The sequence below is a fragment of the Eschscholzia californica genome, unplaced genomic scaffold (genome assembly GCF_041429995.1).
Source record: "Eschscholzia californica isolate CP2 unplaced genomic scaffold, dmEscCali1.0.p SCAF_3, whole genome shotgun sequence".
NCBI lineage: Eukaryota > Viridiplantae > Streptophyta > Magnoliopsida > Ranunculales > Papaveraceae > Eschscholzia > Eschscholzia californica.
The window spans coordinates 64,262,896-64,281,829 of NW_028238420.1; the positions used below are offsets into that span (position 1 = coordinate 64,262,896).

The 18,934-nt window shown below is 35.7% G+C and overlaps 3 protein-coding genes across 3 annotated transcripts; 1 reads left to right on the plus strand and 2 right to left on the minus strand.

Moving 5' to 3' along the window:
• Window positions 1-319: 319 nt before the first annotated feature.
• LOC147553259 (serine/threonine-protein kinase 52-like) lies at window positions 320-4,274 on the minus strand. The gene is made up of 6 exons (XM_086666663.1): window positions 3,525-4,274; window positions 2,701-2,822; window positions 1,687-1,883; window positions 1,360-1,534; window positions 1,077-1,211; window positions 320-839 (listed from the first exon to the last, which is right to left on the minus strand). Exons 1-6 carry the CDS (start codon window positions 3,775-3,777, stop codon window positions 633-635), a joined length of 1,089 nt encoding a protein of 362 aa, XP_086522789.1. The 5' UTR covers window positions 3,778-4,274; the 3' UTR covers window positions 320-632.
• A 2,426-nt stretch (window positions 4,275-6,700) lies between these two features.
• LOC147553260 (uncharacterized) lies at window positions 6,701-12,781 on the minus strand. Its single transcript, XM_086669348.1, has 19 exons — window positions 12,405-12,781; window positions 11,721-11,758; window positions 11,592-11,614; window positions 10,862-10,968; window positions 10,716-10,767; window positions 10,548-10,632; window positions 10,297-10,387; window positions 9,801-9,836; window positions 9,601-9,668; window positions 9,410-9,472; window positions 9,090-9,145; window positions 8,882-8,955; window positions 8,686-8,778; window positions 8,495-8,596; window positions 8,288-8,368; window positions 7,855-7,946; window positions 7,745-7,760; window positions 7,084-7,194; window positions 6,701-6,999 (listed from the first exon to the last, which is right to left on the minus strand). The coding sequence occupies exons 1-19, from the start codon at window positions 12,531-12,533 to the stop codon at window positions 6,895-6,897; spliced, it is 1,422 nt and encodes a 473-aa protein (XP_086525474.1). The 5' UTR covers window positions 12,534-12,781; the 3' UTR covers window positions 6,701-6,894.
• Window positions 12,782-16,812: 4,031 nt separating this feature from the next.
• On the plus strand, window positions 16,813-18,009 carry LOC147553261 (putative F-box protein At1g32420). The gene has a single exon (XM_086668694.1). It carries the CDS (start codon window positions 16,813-16,815, stop codon window positions 18,007-18,009), a length of 1,197 nt encoding a protein of 398 aa, XP_086524820.1.
• Window positions 18,010-18,934: the final 925 nt, after the last annotated feature.

The following is an 18,934-nucleotide window of genomic DNA, read 5'->3' on the forward strand; positions in this document are numbered from 1 at the left end:
TAGGCTCATGTCAAAGGCTCCTCCGTTGCTCCTCACTCGAATGGGCCCATGTCGAAGGCTCTATCGCCCATCTCACTTAAATAGGCTCATGTCAAAGGCTCCTCCATTGCTTGTCTCACTTGAATAGGCCCATGCGTAAATGGAGTGCCTTTGAGTCGAATATACTAAAGAAGACAAATTTGGAATGAAAATGGTTCCAGTTTCTTTTCCCCTTTCAAGGGAGAATTTTTCCACTGCTATGCGGATTCTCATATGTCTCCTCTCTAAGAGAAATTTAGGAAAAAAAAACACTCAGAATGTTCAAATACTGAAACAATCATTCAACAAACAACATATTATGAAACTCCAAATAGGGGGAAATAAAACTGTATGAAACAAACTGGTTAAGAGATTCAAATACCTAAACACATAAGAAACACAAGAAAAGAAAGCTTTACATCGAAAAAGGCGATAAACGCAGAGCTTTCCCTTACCCTATTACCCAGGATGAAATCCCACTACCACCCATATCTTCTTTTTCTTATATGAAAATCCCAACAAAAGTAAAAAAAAATGCAGATACGCAATTCCCTAAGTTCTATTATTGTGTATTATAGCCCACATTTTCTTACTCCAAAAAGAAGGAAATCGTATCAAGGGCCTCGACTCCTACGGAAGCAGAGACAACCTTGCTGCTGATCCGGAGGAATCATACCTCCACCTTTCGATGTGTCGATGGCTTCCAACATGGACACTACCTCGTCCATCTCGGGCCTTTTATCTGGGCTTGCGTCCCAACATCGCTTCATTACGTTTGCTATAGAGCTTGGACAACATCTTGGTATCTCCGGTCTCAGATTCTGCAGTACCAAGTTTAAAGCTTAATGAGCATTAAGTACAGAAGAGCCCTATAATCTCTTAGAGTTTACTCAAGGTCTTACTTAACGCCTTGAAGGTGCCACATCAACTTCTGGATCGAACTCTAAATATTACTCTAGTGGAAAATAAGCATTTTTCTTAAATAAAATTTATAAACTACATGAAGCCTCGATCATCCATTAATACAAATAATGTAATGTTTAAATAGGTTATTTTACCTGGCGGACAACAGCTGATGTCACTTCCGAAAAACTGAGGTCAGGATAGGGCATATCACAACAATAGATCTCCCACAAGCATATACCGAAACTATATACATCGCATTTCCTGTTATATGGGTTCCCGTTGAGGACCTATATTCAAAAAGAAACTTTCAAGAATGGTTGAGATAAAGAGCTATCATCATGTTCCTTCATGATGAAACACAAGAAATAGAACTTGAAAGAGTTAAGTTATTGGATTTGAAGTGAATTCTACTTGAAAGGGTGACCAGAAAACTACCTCAGGAGCCATGTAACCAAGAGTTCCAGTCTCTCCTGTCATGTCGTTAGGGTTGGAAGCTTCAACACGAGCGACGCCAAAATCGGCTATTTTTACTGTTCGTGTCTTATCGAGAAGCATATTTTCTGTTTTCACGTCTCTGTGGACGATTTTCTGAGAGTGAAGGTAACTCAACCTGAAACAAAGAAGATAATTTTTGAGAAACGACTCTTAAGGAAATAGTATGCCCGAGGTTGTTCTTGCTCACCCAAGAAATGATTAAAACAACTCGTAAATGAAAGTTCATGACGATTGGAAAAAAATTAGGAAGTTGTAGAAGAGTATCACCCTCTTGCAAGATCTAGAGCCAGTTGGACGACGACTTTGAAAGCCAATTTTCGTCTCCTGTTCTTTATGAGGTAAGACTTGAGAGCACCTCCAGCTAGATATTCAAGCACGACACAGCAAATATTACTTGGTACACCAATGGGTCCACTATCAGTTTGTATGTTCAATTCGGCATGACCCATCTTAGCCCCTATAAACTGTAAAAGGGTTTCAACACAGAGTGTTAAACACTAAACAGTGTCCAAGCAATAGCTAAAGGAAGAGATCTCTGGGCTTTAGGGCATCTGGAACAACAGCAGATTTTAGAACCAAATCCACGGCGACAATATGAGTAGTCGTGGCTGTATGACAATAAAGCTTACTTGTAAAGGATGTGAACTAGGCTTGTAGTGATATAAATGATATAATAAGGGATGAGGTTGACGGGATGTTTTTTTACCGCAATAAAAGGAAATGACACAATCAGGCTATGTTTCGACAAAAGCCATAAATGCTTTCCATTCTTGCATAAGCTTCTAACCTATTGGATTAAGATCATTGGTGCAGTACAACAAGTCCAGGGTTTTGACACTCATTATAGAGGTCAAACATCGAAAAATTGAAAGACATTCTTCTTTTACATATGTTGCAACAAAATCTGTTTCAAATTACCATCTCATCAACTATACGACTGCTTCTGTCCCTTTAAATTTTGTATAAGTAATGGTTTCTAAGAGAGAACAGAAATACTCAAAGTCAAGTCAATGTATTAGATTTGGTTACTTCTCGTATGAACTTGTAAACCTTCCACCAACAAAGTTATAATTTCCTAAAAACAAGCCTTACTAAGTCGTGTTCTGGCCCTATGTTTCTACTACCCTTAGATTCTCCAATTCAAATCAAATACATACAAGAAATTCAAACATAAAGAGCATAAAAACATCAAACATTCTCGCTAGTCGGTTTTGAAGTTTCTACAAAAGGAAATATGAGAAAGAAAAGAATGAAACCCCAAACTTTTAGAGTAACGGTTACCTTCGTTACATTAGGGTGATCAAGCTTATGCCACACGGCTACTTCTTGAGAAAAAGCAGTCCGAAGCGAAGCAAGTTCAGCTTCTGTTCTGTGGCCTTCTTCTCCCCAGTCAAGTAGTTTAACTAAAGACCCGAAAGAAAGAACACTCACACTTAGATCACTTAAAGCTAATTACTTAGAGACAAAAATTCGCTATTCCAATATCAAACAATTTAATGCGACAAGAAATTGAAAACGAAAAGGGAAACAAAGTCAAGAAAGAAAAAAAAAAGGTAAAGACAGACAGTTAAGATCACATGAAAGATTAGGAAAGAAACCCTAATTATGAAGAACCAGCCGAACCCGTGAGTCACAGGTAATATCAGGTTGGAGTCACATGGATCACATATAGTCCCCTCCATGAGAATCAAAAAGAAAAAGGTTAAACATAGTAATTTGTTGCCCTAAAAAAAAAAAGAAGATAACCTTCTCCTGCAAAGAATATGTATTGAAACATTTACTCTAATAACCTAATTTTAATCCTTTAAAATGCTAACATGGTAGGAAATTAAGATGAGTATTTCAATCTAATACCCTAAACTAAACATTACCCAATAAATAAAATTAACATAAACAGAGGACAAAAAAACCCTAATTCTGCACTTGAGACAACAAGTAGTATCTATCCCCATTCCAAATTAACAAGAGTTACATTAATTATAATTAGTAAGAAATGAAACCCACAAAGAAATAAAAATTTTGGAAAAACAGAAATTGAAGTAAATCAAAAAGGGGGGGGAAAAAGGTTGAATTTTTTCTTCAAATTTAGGGGTTTTATTTGTCACCTGCAACGTCTTGACCATCATAAACTCCTCTATGAACAGTACCAAAAGTTCCTCTAGCAATAACAGTCTTAATAAGAAGTTTACTAGTATCAATCTCCCATTCTTGTTTAGTTTCTCTTCTATCACCACCCACAACTTCTCCTCTTTTCTTCTCCAAAGTATATACTCGATTGAGTTGTCTTTCAAGATGTTCATCCAAACTTTTCAAATCAATCTGATCTGCTCTAACAAACCCATCACCAGATTCCCTCATCTTTCTCTCTCTAAGATTATTATTATTAGTAGTATACTCTTTTCTTTCTTGTGTAAAAGACTGACTCTAATCAATCAAAAAAATAATCTCTCTCTGACTCTCTCTCTCTAGTTTTAGTGAATGGGTTTTCTTTCTAAAGAGAGAGTAAAAAAGGGGGTATGAGTTGTTCTTTATCTCTCTCTCTCTCTCTCTCTAAAAGAAGACTATCTATAATCATCCATGTGGGCACATGGATTGCCTGAACACGACGTCTGTTATCTGACCCCCCACTTCTCTCTCTCTCTCTCTAAAAAATAAAGTAGGTATTGGAGGGTTATGAAATACTGTTGTTTCTCGTTGTTGATATGAGAAATAACTTTTCTTTCTCTCACTAGAAAGTAAAGTGTTAATGGTGGTGATCACGGGAGGGGGGGCTGGGGGGGGGTCAAATACTAATACCACTACCACTTTATCTTCTTCTTCTTCTTCACAACTAATCTCCTTAATATCTGCCTTCCGTTTATACTGGAAACATGTGGAAGTTGAAGATTCTGATTTCAGTTCAGCTGTACCTTTAATCGGTACGACACACATATTAATGACTGCCACGTGGTAGAGTTATAACTCTAGTCGAGAATCTTGATGTTTTTTTAATACGTGGCACCTCAATTGGAGTCAACTCGATTTTGAACCAAAATTGTTAGTATAAAATTGTCCGGTCAAGTCAACCGTTGGTAGCTCAAGTGTTTCCAAGGTATCGACATAAACTCACACAAGGTGGAAGTTTTAGTTATTTGAATGGAGATTATTAGGGTATAAATAATGTAGTGTAGTTGGACTTTAGGCCTTTATCTAGTTGGGCTATAGGCTTTAAGAGTTTGAGTGGGCTATAGGTCAGGTCATATTAGAATTTGAGTGGGCGGGTAGCAAGCTTATCACATCTTTGATGTATTCAATGCCAATTGTACGACAATGTAATCAATTTCCAAAAAAAAAAAAATTGTCCGGTCAACAAGTCAAAGGTCTTGAACTTTGGAAGACTTTGAAAAGTCTGTTAACTAAACAATTTAATTTGGAGTTTCATTTTTAAGACCTTTGACTTTCACTATTTACATCTATTACCTATCATTTAAATATGTTGGTTTTTGTCGGTTCATCTAGAACTTCCAATTTAGATTTGGCTAAAAAAAATTATGAAGAAAAAAATAAAAAACACCAAAAAGAAAATTGAACAACGTCTATTAAATCAAGAGAACAACGACTTATTAAATCAGAATGACAACATCTTATTCAATCAATAACCTCTAATTGGTTCATCGTTCTTACATATAATCAAGGGCGGAGTCCCATGCTTGAGTGCTTCTTCTATGTTTGGTTTAGTGGCACTTTCATGTTTCGTGTGAGTTCTTGACGACAGTGCTGGTGATTCTGATCTTATGTACAAGTATCTACTTTTTCTCTCTCTTGATCTTACTCTTTGTCCACTATTTTTTGCATTTGATTGTTCTGTTCATCCTTGTAGTACTGACTTGCTTTACTAATCATGTCACTAATTACAAATGTATTAAATGCTTAAAGAATAACGACACTACAAACCCTACTCATTTTTTCTTTTTATTTTTATTTTAAATACTTTTATCTTATATTGAGTTGATGCTTGGTTCATCGTATCAATGCCTTGTAATGACTAACGTATAACGTAGTCAATTTCTCAAAAAAAAAATCAAATAAAGAAACATGCTAAACAATCTGAAAATTGAGACTGACCACCAAGCCAACGACGATGTGACTCGTTCGAAATACTCATGCCATGGGGAGAAATGACATGGCCAATTGGAGTCGATTATGTTACTCTTCGGCATGTGGCCAGCCTCAATTCTCACACCATTTAACATTACTTTGAGATGAATCACAGTCTTTGAACACAACTTTGCCGTTAAGTTAGCTGTAATTTTCCGATCATAACTTAAATAATCAATACTAATTAATTTGTAGTATTATCTTAACTGATACAACTTTAGTTATTGTTGCTAAATATTGGGTCTATTGTCCGCTAGAGCCTAAACTGGTTTAAGTTGTTCATCCTAAATTATCTCACGTAATTTATGATGGAATAAATAAATAGAACTTCGATAACCTTTTAAAACGGAAGCATCATTATTACGATTTATGTACTTTTTGATCTTAATCTCTATTTTTCGTTATGTAATTAAATTTGTTGTATTGAATCCACCAAACAAATAAATAAAGATCACTTAGATCAAGGCAGAGTAAACCCTTATTCACCCTTTTTCTTCACGACTAAAGGTTTCAAGTGTTTCAGGGCACGCCTTAGATTAAACTTGAGCTATAATCAATGAGACATCCTTGAAACCCACTTAATCGAAAATGGTTTAGAAAATGGTTGCTAAACGCCTAAACCACAACTCTTCTAACACTCCTTAGCGCCGTAGTGTCGCTCACAACTCACAAGATGTTCCCCTCCTTGCAGGGCTAATATTTTGTAGGCGGCTCACAGAAATGATATCGATGAATGATAGCCTAGTTTGAACCCTCGGTTCGTGTTTGAGACACCAGGTCTGATAACATGCTTGAGCCTATTAGGCCTAACTCCCCTTGACAACTAACTTGCAAGGAATGGAATGCTGAGAACTTATCCTACTTCACAAATTCTGACCCCACCAATTTCGGTATAAGGTTGTGAACCTTGTGATGGTTAATGGAAAAGCCAAAATTATAGCTTACTGCTTGAAAAATGTATTAATGGCCAATGAGAATGTCAAAATTGGCATTTCAGTGGTTATCATAAACAATGTTGAAGTGTTGAACAAGTAATTTGAAACTCTTAAGAAAACAAAGCCCCACAAAAGATCAGGGTTACCAGATCAAACCAAGCTCTGAGCACCACCAATTTTCTAAGCATTTTAAAAGATTTTACCAATTTCTAAAGTAATTTAAGATGTATGAAGCTGTCTTTATGAAATCTAGTTTAAAGAGGTGAGGTTCTGAAAGCTTATAATGCTAATACATCTTTTAAGTTCCTTTCATCCCTCTTTCTCTCTCTGGAATGAAGTTCAAGTTGTTCAAAAATAGATAGACAGAGAGAGAATAAATAGAGAGTCGCAATGGTGATCCTTTTCAGCCTCGGCGTTGCTTCTTTTTCTCAGGTGTCCCATGAACCTGAGTTTTGATTCCATATGTTTTCAGCTGGAAATTTTCGAATGCTTCAGATACCAATTCTACCTGTAAAACATAATATAACACATAAATAGACTATGGAAGTATTAGTAGTGAACGATAGCGGAGAAAGAAATTTATTTTATTTACCAGTTCAGGCTTTTTGGAGTACACCCTCACTATCTTATCTTGACAAGAAGAAGGTAATAAGTGACTGATACGATCTTCGTCTATTTGGAATTTTACGTCGCTCTCAAAATCCTGGAAAAACAAAAAACAAATTATGAGCAATAAAATACTCGTTAAGCAAAATCATAGGGAGTCAAGATAGAGGCCGCAAACAATTAGTCGCTTAGGGGCTAACCACCTCGATCCGCCAGCCACCATCCTGCTTACGTGTCTAGTTGGGTGGTTTGTGGGTCTCTCTCACCCCAAAAGCTAACTAAAGAGACGAGGTTTCTCCTAAATAATGAAGTTCGATTATTGGGGTGAGACCGTGAGAGTTGTTGTTTCATGGCTCCATACCAGTGTTAAGTGGTTTTGGGCCTCCCTCATCCTACAAGTTAACTCAAGAGCCGAGGCTTCCCCTACTAATGAGTTTTGATTATTGGGCTGAGCATTGTTGTTTCATGGGCTCCAATACCAGCATGAGTGGTTTTGGGCCTCTCTCACCCCGAAAACTAGCTCAAGAGGCGAGCCTTCCCACATTGACCACATGCCTCTTCTACAAATAATGTGTGGCTTCAAAACTTTCGAGCATAAAGTAGAAGTAAATCAACTCAAATTTTCCAAGAGAAATAGTTTTATCTACCTGAAAAAACTTGATGCTGGAGGTTGAACATGCACAAAAGAAAAACGAGGAATATGTCAGTATATGTAAAAGAAGAACTTCAAAATTTTAATTTAAGAATATCATAGTACCTCTCTAGAGGATTATGTTTTCCACGAGTCAGATCAACCTTGAGAGTGCTAACAGAAATATCTTCTTCTTTTAGTGTGACACCATTAGCTCTCTGCAGGCACAGTTAGATTAGATACTATTCCAGTGGAACTATACCGTTTTCAAAATAAGTCGATGGAGTTGTTTGTTTTACTTAGACATCTGAATCGAGTTTCTAACCTTAAAATATTACGATCTTTGTGAAGGATAAATGAACTTGTGACTTGTGAAAGTAAGTGTGATGAAAAATAAACTTTATTACACAAGTCACATGTCTAAATTACTATTTCTATGCACTAGCTGAATACCAACTTTAAAGACGCCACAAGTCGCATTCAGATGCCAAGAACAACAAAAGCGCGAACCATCTTTACGTAATTGTACAAAGAACCAATAATATATTCTTTAACAAACCTGGGAGCAAATAATGTCTTGAGCTGTTATTTCTTTGTAGTGATTCAGTTGTTCTTTCGGTACAGCATACTCGTTACAAAACTGCCATGAAAAAGCACGTCAAAAGCTTATCTTCCTAAGTGAATAATTTATACATAATAGAATAACTAATAAATCTTCAATATATTTTAAATTAGAAGAAACACATTTTGCAACAGATACCAATACCTGGTACAAATCCCTTCGGCGAATTCGCAAGATTAAATCTCTAGCTTCCTTTAGAGCTTCATCTGGAGCAGACTCAATAACTTTCAATATCGTGTCATCGAGCTGAAATCGATAGCAAGTTAGTCAATTGTATGCTTCATATGTAAGATATGGGTATGTAGAAACCAGAATAATGAGTAAAGCTTCAAAACCTTCCAGAAATCTGCTGGGTCATCTAGTTGAGCTAATATGTTTAAATGATTATGGGCTAGTAGCATAGCATCTACAAACATGAGCTCTATTGCCTGCAAAAAGGAGTACAATATGTTTGAGATGTTTGATAACGCTCAAACTTCAACTTCACTAATCTTTCATGAGAGAGAATTAAAGAAAGATTTTGAGGCATACCTTTACTTTCGCATGGCTATAGACTGTCCGATGAAGATCAGCACGAGTCAAAAATAACTTGTGGATAGCGAGATCTGGCCAAATTATGCAAATATAAGCAGAAACGGAAACACAAAAATTGGAAGAAGTGAGATAAATTGAGTACTAAGAGGGTGTTTGAGTTTTAGCACTAATAAAAAAACAAACACCTACTAGAAATGATACTTACAATCCTTGGCACGGTAGCATATTTCATCACCCATAACTCGCATGCTTTCCATCAATCTACACGTGAAAAAAAGAAAGACAGATTTTATAAACTTAGCCAACATAAACCAAGATAACTCCATGGTACATCATGCGGAGTGGGACAAGGCTGAATAAGTTTCCACAGGGACACAGGGTCTCGTTTGTTTTAAACAAATAATCCCAATCAATATGAGTAATTACTCACGTTTAACGTCAATATTGACCAAAACCTGTATCTCAAGATGACATCAGTGGAAGCCTATTTTCAGAAACAGGGTTAAGACAATTTCCTAGACTTACCTTTCACTCTGAAAACTGCAGCCCAAACCAACCGCTCGACAATCACGGGTGATATAATCAAACCTAAAATTGTAAACATCCTGTGTCATTATTACACTATTTAAAATAAAAAAGCATAAGATTCATCGCACAAAGCCTTGATTAAGAAACAAGATAGTTGCATAGAGAAATCATTATAAAGTATCACTTACTTGTCTACATCTATCCCTGTACGACCATTTGCGACGATATCATATAGGAAATGTTTCTCTCGTGCACTCTAGATTGTAATAGAAATGAAAGGGGTATTGATGGTTATGAAGAAAAGGTACAACATGATTTGAAAATTAGAAGTGTTAAAAGAGACCTGAAAATGTCCCTAACATTAGCAAAGATAATTGTGATAACTTACTTGTTGAGAAGCTCCATGAGAGCTAATGATCATTTCCTGTCAAAAGTAAGGAAGATATCATGAGGAAAATCAAGCTAAATGGATGCAATACCGGAAGCATACGAGTTGATGTTCAATTGAAATGGCATATCTCCTTTTTATCAAATGAATATAATAGAAGCAGATCAGAAACTTTTTTAGTAACTTCAGATAAAAAATCATATTTGTGGTCTCAATGAAACATGTTTGTGAGATTTCAGTAAGAAAAATATCTAAAAATGCAAGAAGAAATTTTGACTCGAACGTACTTGCTTGATCGCATCAATTTACCTTATATGCTTGGTTTACATTAACATGAATATACGGAAATTAACTTCTTAAACCAATTTCTCAACAAAAAAAACTTCTTAAACCAATTATATATATATATATATATATATATATATATATATATATATATATAAGTAATGTCTTGAATCATTTGCAAAAGAAGGTAAATTTAAAATCATAAGCTAACCTTCACTCTTTTGATAGTATCGGGACTGATGTCAATGGAATGCTCATCCACAATGTAGTCAACCATTTTGGCTGACATATCCTCGTGTGACCTGAAATCCATTCAATAAGGAAAGAGAAAAATCATTTTTCGTTAAATCAGGAGATAAGTAACAACCCGAAGACTTCTTTCCTATTTATTCTAGTCCATTTATAATCTTATGTTGCATGGAAGTTTATAAGTAAAACCAATTTCGTGAAGGAGATACTCACCATGAGGATCCCTTTTGTACCCGCGGAAGAAACTCACGCTCAAATGTGTGACTGAAAGGCCCATGTCCAATATCATGTAGCAGTCCTACAAATTATATCACGAAAAGGAAAAGAATAAGGAACCACTCAATTGAAGAAAACCAATTCTATGGAAAAGAAACTACTTGCCTGCAAGCTTGACTGTTTGTATATCGAAAGCATCAATACCAAGCTCTGAGCCCTGCAAGGATGATACATGTTTGAATTAGACGTTCTAAGAGGTTGGTAGGTTTTATAATGAGACAGAGGCAGAGCAGACAGAGACAGTAACTCACTTGGTAAAGATGAAGCTTCTCAACAGCTGCTCCCGCAAGCCAATACACCCCTAGGGAATGTTCAAATCGAGAATGAACTGCTCCTGGATATACCATGCTCACTAGACCTGAAAGAGATGTATAATCTTCAAGCTACAGAAACTTAAATTTCAACAAATTGCAGTAGGGAAGTCGGTATCCATTACTCGATATCCTGTCACTATATACAGTATTTTGACGTGCCACTGGAAGTTGATTCACCGAAGTACTTTGCAAAAGTTGTCTTAGATGACCAACTCGATAATGTTATAATAGACCATAGCACGTAAATTTGCGTATGACGTGCAATATGAATCTTTTTTTCATTGGAGATGACGATTCGGACATTGTGCACTCAAGTGTATTTCATAAATTGTAGTTTTATCCATTTGATTTGTACGGACAGAAAGGCCAAATATATGTTGATTTGCACGTGGCAATCAAAATACAAACTTTCTCCGGTGGAGATGCCCATCCAAATTTGTATGCCCAAGTATACTTTGTAAACGTACTACTATGCCATCAATCAATCAAGTCATGCCGCAACGGCCAAAAACTTCAATTTTCACATGTCTGTCAAAACAGAAACTTTTGTTGTCGGAGGTAAGCAAGACCAAAAAAAACAAAGACAAGAAAAGAATCGAACTTAAACCACGTGTAAGAGCACAACTTTGAAGTAGTTAACCAAAGATAGTGGATTTGCCGAACTCACCGAGTTGTTTCAGATCGCGAAGTCTGCAATTGGAATGAAAAGATGCGACAATCAATAACGACAACTTAAATTATCAAAATAAGATAAAAGGAACCGACAAATTACGAGACCGTTAGTTGTTAAACTTGCCTCTGAAACTGCTCAGTATCGATAAACTTCAAAAATAGCTGCAATCGTCAAGAAAACTAAAATTAGTTCTATGACTATCTGCATGTCCAAGAATACTATCTACAAGCAAGAAGTAAGATTTAACAGTTTGCAGGGTAAGTAGAAGAACACCCAAAATCCCATTAACAGGTCATCCATCAAAGACAGAAACAATTCAAAAACTCCCAATCAATGTTAAGGTCAATTTGACCTGTTTAGCCAAAATAAAACCCAAAAAATCAACATGCATATCCATCAGGAAGTCATCAAACTACAGAGAACACATCAAAAACCCTAAATGATTCAAAATATAAACAAAAAAAATACTTAACCTCTACAGTTAAAAGAAAAAAAAAAATCATCTCAATGTTTCTCAAAATCAATCGTTCTTGCGAAATAGTTACTTTGATAGATCAAAAATATTACAGATTATGAAATCTTAGATCCGATCGTCTTCTCAATTTCAATGAAAATTCCTCATATTGAATTTGATTACTACGATTAAATGAAATCAAAATCAGTCAAAATGAATCAAAGAATTGAATCTTCTACAAATCAAACAAAACGATAAGAAGGTTCAAAACAAAACACATGCATCGCAAAAATTAAGCTGAAATTGGAAGATTAATACTAGAAGAAACAGAGCTTAATTATAATTGGTTATACCGGATCGAGATAAATGTTTCCATGAACGTTATCGTAAACAAGCTTGGCGAATTTCCGATCTCTTGAAGATGAAAGAAAACCTAATTTCTGACTTAAAGAAATCTGATCGTTGTAAGAAGCTCCTCCCATACTACTTTTTAATTCTTAGAATTACTTGGAGAATAGAAAACGAGAGAGAAAGATTAAAAGCGAGAGGAAGGGGAGTCTTTATATATATATATACTAGTAATAAAACCTAGAAGAAGGATTTGAATGTTCAGAAATGGCGAGAATTCCAAGAAAAGAATAAGAGCGGTTACAAGTGAGTGAGTTTTAGAGAGAGAGAGAAAGAAGACAGAAAGATAGAGAGAGAGGTAATGATAGAGTTTGATGCCGCCAAAACAAAGCGGGAGTTTAATTTATTTTTATGGAGAACTATTTTCTATAAATGTATATGAATATCTTTATTTAATCTTTGTAATAAAAGAGCAATGAATAGTTTGGTTGTGTTGAACTTGGGAGGATCTCACTACATGACTCTTTTGATTTGGTTTTTTAATGGTTTTGATTTTACAGGGCAACTTTCAACTTGTTATAAATTTTTTACATAATCTATGTGATTTAATTTTTACTACTATCATCAGTTCGATTGATTTATTACCTAATAGATTGTAGATAAACACGATCATTAAGATTATGGAGATCTATGAGGAGCAATTAAGGGTTGGTTCTGGTTCGTGTATCTCCCTATCTAATTTTCTGATTCAGTTCTTAGCGGTTCTAGTTTCGGTACGACTTAGAACAATGAATACTCAAAAGATATCAACACAATTTATTAGCAGATAAATTGTAAAACGTTTACACATGGAGAAGTACTAGAAAACGCAGTATAAAGACTTACAAAAAAATCACTTCTAGTTAGTTGTTATTACTAAATGATCAACGTAGGAGCTAGTACACTTTGTTGTTTTGAATCAATTCGAATACTTCCACGATCCTTCTCCTTTTTTTTGGAAGACGACTGCGATCTACGTGGGCCTAGCCCCACAAGACATTGGCCTGAAGCCCAACAACATTATTTATACCCTCATAAGGGCAACTCCAATGTGGGCCCCGGACTCCCAATTTTGGGAGCCCCTGAATTTGGGAGTCCCGGGACTTTTCTCTATTCCAACGTCGGACTCCCAATCGGGGCTCCCAAATCAAAATAATATACGTGTGCGAAGTATGTGTGCGAAATTTTGATTTTAAATTTCGACTATGAATTATTAGATTTCGACTATGAATTAAAGTGTGATATTATTCGAGAGAGATAATTTCAAAAAGATAAACACAAAAAAATAAAAAATTAGAGAAAAATACTTTAAAAAGAAGTATTTAAAATAATAACAAGATTAACATAAATCAATTTAAAATTAAAATAAAATAAAAAATTAAAGTGGGGTGGAATGTGACCGTTGGGAACACCCCAACGGTCACATTAGGGGTTGGGAGCCCCCCAGCCCCGGGGCTCCTGGGTTGGACTCCAAGGACTGGGGGCTCCCAAATTCAAATTGGAGTCGCTCTAATCCCAATTCAAATAACCAAGGATTCCACCTTTTCTGGGACCTCTAGGATTTTTTGAAGTTTATGTCAACATCTTGAAGGCTACCAACGGTTGACCACGATCCTTCTCCTTAATCTTTGGTTTTCAGAGTTCAAATGGTTGTTATAACAAATCTACTACTCTGCAATTTCCATTTGTAACAAAATAATACGTATGAATTTTTATTTTATTTTTTTGGATTAGAGAAAAACCAAAATCAACTAAACATTGGGGCCCTCTCTATGACAAAAGGAGTGCGCCCATAAAGGTAATACATTATTTCATGTATAGGAACCGGTTCATTATTTCATGTATAGGAACCCTACAATCTCCTACTAAAATCAGATTCGGCCGACCGACCTAATTCTCTTCCAAGTTCTAGAGCTAAAAGAGAATGAGGAAGTCTGATGGTGACAATGTTTGCCCTACTAGTAATCATGATATATTAGTATTCGAGTTATTGAGCAGACTTCCTGTCAAGTCACTGATGCGGTTTAAATCTGTATGTAAGTATTGGAAATACTTAATTCAAGATGATCAATATTTTTGTGATTTACATCTTACCAAATCGAAAAGTAACCCTATTATCGTTTCTACTACTCAGTTGGTGGGTAAAAGACAAGTCTCTTTATCTTCAAGACATCTACGTGAAAGTGTAACAACTAGTCAAACTCATAACATAACACTGAATCAGTATGCTCGTATATTGCCCGTAAAAGTTATAGATTAGGGTTTGATCCAATCAATCGGGTACATAAAGTCGTCCGCCTATGGTTTGTATCACAGAGTGAGAGGATGTCCTATGAGGTATTTACAATTGGTATAGACGATTCTTGGAGAAATATTGATGAGATAGGTCCGTGTCTGCTAGATGAACCTACTTCTGTTTATGCAAATGGTTCCATCTTTTGGATGCCTCATCCTACTTGCCATGGGGGATCTAAGTTTATAGTGGCATTTAATGTTGAAAGCGAAAAGCTTAGAAAGATATCAACCCCTATTTCTATTTCGCAAATATATAAGTTGTGCGAAATAGATGGATGTCTAACTCTTATACAAAAGATAAAGGCTGATAGAACGACTAAAAACACTTTCAAGATGTGGATACTACACGAAGATCTCCATGACAATGACGAAAACAAGAGAAGTAATTGGGTTGAAGAGACTATTCATTTTGATTGGAATGGAGGGTGGTGTTTTCAATTTCAAGCCATTGTAGCGACAAACCTAATCATCATCGAGTACTCACTGCAGATAGACAATTATAAAACTAAATGTGTTTATCATTATGACCGGGAAAAGAAAACCTCGATAGTGGTAGCAACCCTTGATGAGCGCTCTGCAATCTTAAGTTTTGTGGAAAGTCTATTTCGTTTATAAAAGTAGCAACACCACTTCTTTCTAACTCCACCCTCCACCGTCACACAAATTCATCTTTCTCAGAAGAATACCCCTTACCCATTTCAAATTTATGAATAAATTTAGTTATCTTATGTTTTTTATCCTATGACTTGTAACGAAAAGCACTATTTAGCCTTGATATTTTGGCCCGAGACTGACCCACGAGACGTCATGGCATGCCAATGTTGCGCTTGGTGCAGACTTCGTCATGTCTATGCTCGGGCTAAGATATCGGGGCATGTAGCACCATTGATTATTTTATTTTATTTGTTGAAAGTAGCACCATTGATTATGAATAGAGATGATATAATAAATTCTCACAACAAAGAAAGGAAACATGAACACTAAACCATGAATAAAGGAATGTTATAAAAAAATTTATGCACGTATGTATTTGATTATAGTTGCTTGAAAAGGGTTGTCTTTGAATCGGTTTTCTCTGGGATGAGTTGTGGGATGAAAGTGTTCTCGTCCATATGTCCAATTCCGAGTTTCCAGTTGTAACGATTGATCCAATTATGCATTTATTTCATGTAAGAAGATCCCTCTTTTCAATTTCTTCCAGCTAAGAAAAACTAGGTAGATAGAGGCAGAGATCTTATGCGCCCTGTGTAATTCGTGTTTCCGATTATTCTAATCTACTGAACTGCGAATCAGTTAAAAAAAATATATCGGAATTTTGTCTAGAGTCTGCCTAGTTTTTCTTGTTTCCTATCATCACTCGGCAGAAAAATATCCCATGACTCAACATCATGAAGGCATGAAGTCTACTCGATTGGCTAGTTGAACCAATGAACCAAACTCAGATTCCACGCGCATAGCGGCGGGTCACGTCCCACTCAAACTGTTTAAGTCCGCATCTCCAACTCTTTGAGGTTAAACGTTGTACTCGGAGGGGCACATAGTAAATAATATCCTACAAAGAAAAAAAGACATGGAAAATTTAGGTCGGACAAACTATTTCAGAGTCGAGAGTCAGCAACAAACTGCAAGGATTTCATTTGAAGAAAGAAATCTCTGTCGTCGACCTTTGGTAAAACAACTATCCAATACAAATTTGGTAGAATTTAGGGATCATATCACAACGTCACTCATATATAACATCTACATCGGATTGATGTTTACAGTATTGTTATTGGGTGTATCAGTGTACTATTTCTTTCAATTTAAATACTGTTTAATTTTTTATTTTTATTTTCGGAAAAGAGGTATAGTGGAATGAAATTGAAATAGATAGAAAATTAATGGAATTAGAATAGCAATAAAAGATAGTATTGGGAGAGAAAATCGGTGGAAGATATTTTATCTCCAATTACAATCTCTTTCCTCATGATTGGTTCTTTCTTCCCGTAGGATCATCAGTCCTTTCTAATCCCTCCTTCATGTACCAAAATAACACAAAGAAAAGCAAAACCCTAAGTAAAAGTACAAAAAGAGAAAATCATGAAGAAGAGGAAGACGATCAGCAAGTCAAATCCTTGGAACACTACTACTACTTCTATGGTTCTTGATTACGATATTTTAGTATATGAAATATTGACTAGACTTCCAGTAAAGTCATTGATGCGATTTAAATCTATATGTAAACATTGGCAGTATTTAATTAGACATGACAAACACTTGCATGATTTACATCTTACCCGATGGGAAAGTAACCCGATGCTCCTTCTAGTTGCTCCTCAGGTAGGTACACGAAGGCGAGTCTGTTTATCTTCAATGCATCTACATGAGCGCGAAGCAAAGAGTCAAACTCATAAAGTACTAGTTCACTCTGAAGATGTTTTAATGCCTGTTAATGGTTTGATATGTTTTCACGAATACAACAAATTCAACTCCATCTTAATTTACAATCTTAGCACTAAAGAAAAAAAACGATTGGGCACAATAAACGATGAGAGAGAAATAAATCGTCGTCTTTTAGAACTAGGCAGTACTCGGTGGCTGAATTGTAGACTTGGATTTGATCCTATTAGTAAGGTACATAAAGCCATTCGTATATTGTACGTAACCCCTAAAGATCAGAATGAAGATGATATAATGTTTTGCGAGGTATTTACAATAGGCAAAGACGAGTCTTGGAGAAGAATTGATGACAAAGTGCCATGTGAGATTGGCGATTATTTTTGTGCTCATGCAAATGGTTCCATTTTCTGGATGCCAGCTTATGATGAAAAGGCCATGAGTTTTAAATTTATAGTGGCATTTGATGTTCGAAGTGAAAAGTTCAGACAGATATCAATCCCTATTCCGCTCGATAACATATGTGGTATGTTAGAGGTAGATAAATGTTTTTCTCTTTTGGAGAAAGTAAGAGATGTCAGTACAGGTAAAAACGTTTTCAAGATGTGGATACTACATGAAGATCCTTTTGACAACAAAGAAGAAAAAAAGAGTAGTAATTGGATTGAAGAAACTATTCATTCTGATTGGGTATCGGATAGGGGTTTAAGTAGGGATTTTGAACTTCAAGCTATTGCAGGGACAAACCAAATTATCATTCCCTACTTTCGAGCTGGATGGGTTTGTACCCAATATGACCGGAAAAAGAAGACATCCAAAGCTGTAGCAATCCCAGGTTTTGACTACTCATTCGTCACAAGTTATGTTGGAAGTCTTTTTTCTCTGCAAAAGCAAAAGTAAATAAACACTTCACTTTGTGGACAAACTATTTATTCATTCTTCACTTTGCATAAATTTTGAAATTCTTAATTTGAACTTTTTAGTCACTAATTTCGAGTTTAATAAAGAGTATTTCCTATATGCTTTTTATATGCGTAGTCGTTTAGCTCTTAAATATAGTTTCACTTTCTTCTTGATGCATGTATATTCGATATCTAATATGAATATCTCCGTCCGATAAACATATCAAACTCAGGAAATATGAACAACGAAAAGACACGTGTTAGGAAAACCTATAAGCGTTTACCCAACAAGACTAGTTCTAGAGGCATTTAAGACATAAATTTGAACTAATAGATACATGTTGAAGGATCATAGTTGGTATTAGCATCTTTCTTAGTAAAAGCTTATACAACTATAAATACTAAAAAAAGCGATAGGTACAAAGATGCATAAACGACCATTTCTTGGCGGTGGTGACGTTTGTGATCAGAAGTACTGGTGAACATGAAAATTAGAGATAAAATAATAGTAAGATATCCGACTCAAAATTAAGTTGTCACAGAATTTACTTAAAGTCAAATCTGATTTACCAAAATTTGTAAGTCCCAACCAAAATTGTATCCCCGAAGACCGAGCAGTAAGCCAGTAAGTAGTGGCAAACATGTCCGATGACTCAACATCATGAAGACATGAAATCAACTGGGTCGGCTACTCCAATGAACCGAACTCAGATTCGACTGGTACAATGGGTCACGTTTGGGCTAAACTGTTTGAGCGCTCCTCCCCATTTTTTAATAAAGATTTCAACCCCTGTTTCCATAAACTATGATTTGTGCGAAATTCACCTGACATCTATCTCTTATAGAGAAAATAAATGCCGATAGCACAACTAAAAATGGTTTCAAGATGTGGATACTACAAGATCCACATGACAAGGAGGAAA

Bases quoted from the DNA above. Each gene is read 5' to 3' on its own strand.
- LOC147553259 (XM_086666663.1), bottom strand. From the start codon at position 3,777: ATGAGGGAATCTGGTGATGGGTTTGTTAGAGCAGATCAGATTGATTTG. The intron at 1,884-2,700 runs GTAACCGTTACT...ACCCTTTTACAG, and splicing joins ATCACCCTAATGTAACGAAG to TTTATAGGGGCTAAGATGGG. The intron at 1,212-1,359 runs GTAGTTTTCTGG...TTTTGAATATAG, and splicing joins TTGGTTACATGGCTCCTGAG to GTCCTCAACGGGAACCCATA.
- LOC147553260 (XM_086669348.1), bottom strand. From the start codon at position 12,533: ATGGGAGGAGCTTCTTACAACGATCAGATTTCTTTAAGTCAGAAATTA. The intron at 11,759-12,404 runs GTATAACCAATT...TGACGATTGCAG, and splicing joins GAAACATTTATCTCGATCCG to CTATTTTTGAAGTTTATCGA. The intron at 8,779-8,881 runs GTATGCCTCAAA...TCCTTTTTGCAG, and splicing joins ATAGCCATGCGAAAGTAAAG to GCAATAGAGCTCATGTTTGT.
- LOC147553261 (XM_086668694.1), top strand. From the start codon at position 16,813: ATGAAGAAGAGGAAGACGATCAGCAAGTCAAATCCTTGGAACACTACT.